The sequence below is a fragment of the Arachis hypogaea genome, chromosome 19, assembly GCF_003086295.3.
Source record: "Arachis hypogaea cultivar Tifrunner chromosome 19, arahy.Tifrunner.gnm2.J5K5, whole genome shotgun sequence".
NCBI lineage: Eukaryota > Viridiplantae > Streptophyta > Magnoliopsida > Fabales > Fabaceae > Arachis > Arachis hypogaea.
The window spans coordinates 146,771,706-146,779,796 of NC_092054.1; the positions used below are offsets into that span (position 1 = coordinate 146,771,706).

At 36.7% G+C, this 8,091-nt stretch overlaps 1 protein-coding gene across 1 annotated transcript; it reads right to left on the reverse strand.

Moving 5' to 3' along the window:
- Positions 1 to 6,447: 6,447 nt before the first annotated feature.
- LOC112778994 (lectin-like) lies at positions 6,448 to 7,740 on the reverse strand. The gene has a single exon (XM_025823254.2). The coding sequence runs from the start codon at positions 7,353 to 7,355 to the stop codon at positions 6,651 to 6,653; it is 705 nt and encodes a 234-aa protein (XP_025679039.1). The 5' UTR covers positions 7,356 to 7,740; the 3' UTR covers positions 6,448 to 6,650.
- Between the last annotated feature and the right edge of the window lie 351 nt (positions 7,741 to 8,091).

Here is an 8,091-nt window from a genome sequence, read left to right on the forward strand (position 1 = left end):
GGCCACGCGTACGCGCACGCGTGGATGGCCAAAAACTCATCGACGCGCAAGCGTCATACGCGCGAACGCGCGGGTTGAAAAATATCCAAACGGTGCGCAAGCGTCAGCCACGCGTACGCGTGGGTGCTCTTGCGCCCAGGCACAAAACTGGCACCACCCTGGCACAACTCTCTGGAAAATAGCTGGGCATTTGGTACAGCGCATCGACGCGCCCGCGCACACCACGCGCACGCGTGGATGGTGCTTTCTGGAAGAACGGCGTGCACGCGCCAGGTGCGCCTACGCGCGTAGGGTCGTTCTGCTAAAAATTTTCTAAGTTAAAAGCTGCAGAATTTACAGATTCAACCCCCAATCTTCCGACGGACATAACTCTCTCATTTTAAATCGTTTTTCACCCGTCCTTCGAACGGCATGGACATCCCGGATCCAATTTCATTTCTAAACAGATTTGGCAGAAAACAGAGATCCGTAGTCCAGGTTATATCCCGTCAAAGTATGCCCCAAAACCATGTTTCCATACAAAACCACAAAGTGCCATTTTCAAAACAAGCCATTTTCAACTCTTTTCAAAATCAATCAAAACATGCCAATTTCAGCCTTTTCTTTGAAATCAATCAAAATATACCAAAATCAACATCAAGCCTCCTCAACTCGCACGTTGACACTTTCTCAAACTCAAACACATTTACATATCATATACTCTTTCTCATGCCAAATTTCAACAACACTATTTCCAATCAACCATCATTATACATAATCAATATCGTACTCACTATCACGTGGCTTTACCCACAAATCAACCTTAATCATTCCTCAAGCATATATCACGACAAACATATCTCTAATGCATCATCATACCATCAAGGCATCAATAATCATAATCACATATATGACCATATAATATATCTCAACCAAAACCAAACATACCTCATCTATATAATTGCACCCAAATTTACCAAATCCCACACCTCAACTCCTCAAACCTTATTATTCAATAACCAACCCAATCATTCATATATTCATTATCTGAAATTCATCCAATCACTTGTGTTATCATACAATGCACACATCAACTTACCTTTCTCACCTTTTTTCGGCCTCCGGCCCAAAATCCACGGCCTCCGGCCCAATATCATAATTTAAATGCATAAACTACAAATCAATACTCATTACCCAGTACATCAAATTCTCAATACACCAAGCATACAAGGCCACACAATTCTCAACCCAAATCATTAATTCACATTACATACCAACTATGCATATTAGCACCAACCATTTACACAATCCAAACTTAATCCTAGGGGCATCTAGCCTAGGAATTCTCATCACAACACACGGTACTTAAATGAAACTTAAACCGTACCTCTTGTAGCCAAACCAATTGAGCCTCTTCTTTGGAAGTCTTCACCAACCTTAGCTCCAAGCCTCACCAAAGCTCCTCAAGCAATACCAATCTCCCAATTGTGCACCAACATCACCAAATACACTAACATAACCAATATCACATACATACATCAACCTAGGGCTCATAAAAATGACAAGTTACAAGGGTTTGAGCACTTCTTACCTCAGCCCATATGAAGTAGGGATAGAACCCACTTAGAATCCATGTTGGAGTATCCCTAAACACCCAAAATCACAAGATTTCAACACTAATTACCCAAAAACGTGTAACAGTGGGAAATTTCGAAAACTGGGCAGAGATGAATGGAATACTCACCATAAAACTTAGATAGAATTGTAGAGGATGAGAAGAGCGATGCGTGGCCGCAAACGGCTCGTCAATCGGAGCTCCGTAGCTCAAGTTATGGTGGTTTGAAGATCAAAGAGAGTTAGGTTTTCTCTCTTCTCTTCTCTCTTCCTAATTTCAGCGCCCAACACCCCTTCTTTAGGGCAAAATGAGCTGAAATACTCATAACTAATATTTATATATGTTGGGTCTTGGGCCTACTTAGGCCCGATTCACTTATTTTTGCCCATTGGCCCAATTTTGGGCCAAAACCTTTAAGATTAGCGCTCTAAATTGCACTTTAAATATTTCTACCTTCCCTAATTATAGTTCCTCATTTATTAATCTTATTTACCCATAATCAATTTCCTCAGCTGTAGTACCAGACAGATCTCAGCCGGTACTGCCGGTCAAAATTTCACTGCGCGCTTTTACGCAGAAAACTATGTTTTCCGACTCGGAAAAATTCACTGAATCCAAATATCATATTTGAATTATCAAATTCCAATTGCCAAATCTTCCAACCATATTCGCTCTTATTTAACTTATTATTTAATTAATTTCGGTTAGACCGGGTATTACAATAAGCTATTCTTTTCTCTGTCTTTCTGTTTCTTGCCTGCTTATTATATTGTTTTTGCCTTGTATGCCTTAGATTATATTTCATACCCCATTTTCTGTAATTTTTTAGGATGACTGACAGGAAAGGAAAAGGCAAGGCTAAGGCCAGCTCGAGCAAGAGGAAACGTACACAACCAGCCGCTGAAAATAGTGGATGAGTTGTTATCTGAAAGGCAACTCAGTGAGAAGGAGAAGGCTGATCAGAATACCCCTTCTTCTGATGCAATCAAGTTTGCCAACCTCTACTGCAAGCTGAGGTTTCTGCATTTTCTGAAAAAGCGGAGCCTCCATGTTGAGAGAAAGCTGCAAATACCACCCAAGCTGCGGAATGCATTACACACCAGATTGAGCAGCGGGGTTGGGTATTTTTGGACCGAGACTTAGTCGGGCTAAATGCATCTTAGGTCAAAGAATTTTATTATAACTTTTACCGAGTGACCCTTGATGTAGTTCAACTCCAAGGCAGGCAGATTCTAGTCATAGAGGAAGCAATTGAAGAGATCCTCCACTTTCAGCCCAAAGTAACTAATAAAGATGATTTTTACAAGGTTGAAGAGGCAATCTCTACCTCATGGAGTTTGATTGGGATGCCATCCTCCAAACTATAGCTATCCACCCTGACAGTCTATGGGCATATGGACCGTCAAAGCTGAGTCCGAAGGGCATAAAGGTCAAGTATCTTACCGTCGAGGCTAGGCTATGGCAGTAGATTATGAGTAACTATGTAATTCCCAACACTCATGAGACAGAGATTCCAACAGATATGGCAGTATTTCTCTGGTGTATCTTGAAATAAAAGCAACTATACCTTCCAAGACTCATCAGGTGGTATATGGTCCAGACTAGGGGTGGCAAGCAGGAATGCCCGCCCCACCCTGCCAGAAGCCCTCCCTGCCTAGTGAGGCGGGCCGGCGGGCCGGCGGGCTAAGCCCGCCAAATATCCTTTTTTTTAACTTTTAACTATTAAATAATATATATATAAAGGCATAAAAAATCTCTTATGTTTTTTACTTTTAACTATTATAATTTCTAAAAGTATAAACAAATTATAATTTTTATATTCACAAATATTAAAGTCTTTGTAATTATAAATATCTAATAAACATAATTATAAACCAAATTTTTATCCAAAACATAATTATAACTATTGTTCCCAAAGCAAAATAAACATAATCCAAAACACTCAATTTTCATCTTCATTCTCTTGTAAGTTGGGTTGGGGCCTTGGGAGAAGTTGGGTTTTGACAAAAAAAATTATAAAAATACCCCTTGCCAAAAAAATACTAAACCCAGCGGGGAAGCCCGCCAAAGCCCGCCAAAGCCCGCCAAAGCCTGCAGTTTAAGCAGTGTGGGTTAGGCGAGCTTTTGTTATTTGACGGTCTCAATTTTTCAGCCCAGCCGCCTTTTTTGGCGGGTTACGCGGGCCCGTCTGGTGGGTTTAGGCCAATTTGCCACCCCTAGTCCAGACCCATGTCAAGGGCAATCTGGCATTCCCTTGCTTGATCATGCAGATGGGTCACCAGGCTGAGGTACCCTGGGAGGATGGGGATGAGAGGCCAGTAGTTGTTGGTGCGAAGAAAGTCATTCCACATGGCAACTGGTTCGGACCTCAGTCATCCACCAGACACCAAGGTCGTAGGGCACCCACCACCACTACAAAGGCAGCCACATCCTCAGCAGTAGCAAGACCTTCAGCACTACGTTCAACACCTTCAGCACCATCTATACCAACAGCACCATCATCTACTTCGCAGCTAATTTACCGTCATGTGCAGCGTCTCTTTGAGAGGATTGACGAGATACAACATCGCAACAAGCAACGTTATGAGGGCGGCACTGATATTGATGAAGAGGAGGCCCAGGCCAATGAGGCGGAAGAGCCCCAAGCCCCAGCAGGAGACAGTGGAGATGACGGCGACGACTCCTTCCACTCAGCTTGATTTGATGAGCATCGAGGACGATGCTAATTTTTAAGTGTGGGGAGATCGTCATACATCGGCCAGATTATTTTGTGGTGAATTGTTCTAATTCCAGGAACTTTTATTTCAAATTTCAGTACTTGCATCTCTATTTTAGTATGTTTTTGGACTTTTGTATATATTTGTTGCTTTGAATACTCTTTAGTTTACCGGACTCTTTACCTTTTGCTTATATATACTCTAGTCTTTTATTTTAGCTCTGCATACCTTTTATCATCTTTTGTGTTAGTTAGTATATATACCTTTTTATCATCTTTGGGTCATTCTAAGTTAATTCTTAACATTTTAAATATCTTATTTTTATCTTAAAAGAATTTAAATTGGTTCAATGTTGTCATACGATTAAATTTCACACGAATAATTAATGAAATGAGTAATGTAAATATTAACAACATTGTTGTTAAGTCATATATTCTTCTTTATGTTAGAAAAAATATAACCAAAATTTTTTTTTGTAATATTTCTTCTTCTTGATCTCCTTATTTAAAAAAAATCCAAATCCTAACGAGCATCAATGCTTTAAAATTAAAGAATTTTTTTTATGTTGATAGGTCGATTTACATATATATTAAAATCAAATACTATTAACTCTTAAATTTGTTAATTGTTTCTGTTAAATTTAATAATAGAACAATATTTAATCAGTTTAAATTTTTTTTGAAATTAAAGTAGAGCGTTTGAAAATTTTTGAAGCTGAAATAGAACGTTTAGAACGTTGAGGATCAAAATAATACATCTAAAAATCAAATCATAAATAAACAAAGTTAAAATGATTGTTACTACGGTTAGGTAGCTTATTATTGATATATATTCATTCATTTTTTTAATTAATATTTATCTTTTATTTGTTAGACATTGTACCATTTCTATATACATAGTTAATTTTTATATCATCTTGACATATAAGAAGGTTATGATATGTAGGTTTCTATTTTGATAAATTGACTACATAGAATAAGGTTGTAACGTCTAACATAATGAGCATGTATTATCATGCCTAATATTAAGGTACCAAATTAAATGAATCCTTAAAGTAATATCAATTAAACATAATATCAATCTTGGTTTGTTCCAAAATTAATTAAGGTTGCTTTGGTTTTTTATTCTTAAAAAAATACTTTAGATTTATTATATATAAATGAAGAAAAAAGTAAAGCATGTAATTAAATTTAAACAAGAGCTACCATATTTAGATAAATAATTACTAAAATAGATATGACATTAAATTATAATGTTATTTTTTTAAATATATTTAATTTTTTATAATTTTTTAATATATTTTTTATATAGTATTTTTTTAAATATTTTTAGCATTCTTTGTTAGGACATTATAATTTTTTACTATTATTAGTTATAGTTATTTTTTGTTTAATTTACTCTACTTAATGGGATCAACAATTCACATTATAGTTAAAATTAAAATTACTTTCTTATATTATTATTCTATCATTTTTTAGGTATATACGTAAAAATGTTAGTTGTCTTTTTTTAATATTCTTTCTTGCATCGTACTTTTTTAGTACTTTCTCGGTATTTTTTAGTACAATTTTAAATTATAATTTTTTACCAATTATGTCTGTTGTTATTTATAATTAATTTTTTATTTAATTTATTTTTTCTAATAAGATAAATCAACACCTAAATTACAATGACAAATTTTATAAAATCAAACAAAAAAATAGAATATATATTTTTTATAGTACTCTCGTACTCATTTATTTAATACTATTTTAGAGTATAATTTTTTATTACTTATAATTTTATTATTATTTTATGATTAATTTTTTATTTAATTTATTCTCTCTTCAGTAGGATTGAAAAATAATTTCTCAACTAATAATCAAACCTAGGACGTAAGAAGTGAACCTAAAAGCTAAAACTTTTAGCCTCCCAAAAACATAAGCATAATTAAACTAGTTGTGAATCAAAACTACATACAACAAAATACTAACAAGCATGGTTGTGGTAATTTGTTGTTCTAACCATATTTCCCTTTGGTGCTTGATCCCGATCCCTTGTCCATGCAGTTAACTAGCTAGGAAATTAGTTACTAGAAGGGATGTTTTGCACTTTTGAAAAGACAGAAGGAAGAAATAAAGGCAAAAACTAAGAAAATAAAGTAAGCATCCATGCATATATCACATAAAACAAGAAACAAATCCAAACACAAACAACAACAATGGACAGTCTTGCCTGTATCAGTAGTGGCATAACACTTACAGAGACAAACTAAAGACGAGTAGGCTTGTCCTTATTGAATTAAAATAAAAGACACAACACAAACTTGGCAACAAGTCAACATCTATCGATGTTCCTTTTCAGTTAGACTTGAAGATCCAAGACAGAATCTCAGTAGTCTGCGAGAATTGTCCAGTGGAAGCAGATATTCCAATCTTAACCTTTTCAGGCAGCTTAGTGCTCAAATCGACATCATAAGTAAGAGTGTCGGGTTGGCTGTGGAGATATGTAGAGACATGGACAGTTAACTTCTTATGAGCAGAGTTATATGTTATTTTTGCAGTAGTTATCGCTGCATCATGAAAATTCCAGTAACAAACTTTTGATGACCTGATAGAGTTAACATCAATTCCGATGTGCGGATAATTGGGATCCCCAATATCGGAGTTGGAAAAAGTATCGAATTCAACAGCAACAATTCTGTCAGATGCATCATTAAAGAGGCCGAGAAACTTTCCAGAAGATTCAGGAGGAATTTCAGTGTCAGCACTAGCAAGGAAGAAGGCAAGACCATCACCAGGTCCAGGTGTATATTCAGTGTTATAGGGTTTTGAGATGCGAAAGACGAAGGTGGTTTCAAATCCTGCTCGGAGGCCACTGTGGTCGTAGAGGTGCACAGGGTCGGAGAATAAGACTCGGCCAACTCTGTTTCCCAGTGGGTTGCCATCGTCGTCCAGATTGGTGAGTCGAATGATATGGTGATCGGTAATGGTTGCGTCTCCTTGGAATTGGATCTCCTTGGAGTGCTTAGGGTCAAATTTGTGCAAGTTAAATGAGACACCCATGGCTATGATTTTGTGGTTTTTGGAAATGAAATGAGATGCGAGGGATCTGTATGAGTTTGGGATGGGATGCCAAGCCTACTGCACCAGCTCGGTATTTATAGTGTGGCGATTGGTCTAATTAAGTACCTTAGCTTCCTTCTTAAGGTACGTAATAGGTAGTGTAGCAAGTGATGATCAACAAAAACAAAATACAAAAGATATTAGATAGGTCGTTGTTTTTCACATGCATGGCCTTTAACAACCATTAACAGTTTAACACTACGTCACGTCCATAGTGTAATATATATGGCGTCACCCTCTAGCTTCATCACCTATCATAAATGCTTCTTATCTATACTACGCGTTATCACTTACTCGATTCAATTATTGAGGATTACAATGTGAGATCCCTTAATACCAGAAGAAGACCGTGCTAATATAGTCCTTCATTCTAGTTTAGCTAGATCGGTCGTCCATGATGATAAATGCTTATACTACCAACTACTTTTAATTATTTGTACTGCAAGTCTGCAACGTGTATGTGAATGCATGACTATGAGGCAAGGATATTAATCCTATAGCTACCAAATTCCAACTATCTTCCTATTCTTATATAGTGGAATTCAAAATGTGACGATCTGTTTCTATATCCAAGAGAGCTAGAGTTGCAGTGCGGTGCTGCTAATACGAAGCTAAGAGTTCTTGGAGCCGACACCCAAAGAGTAGAACTGTTTTTGTAGCCTCCAGCCTTTGGTAG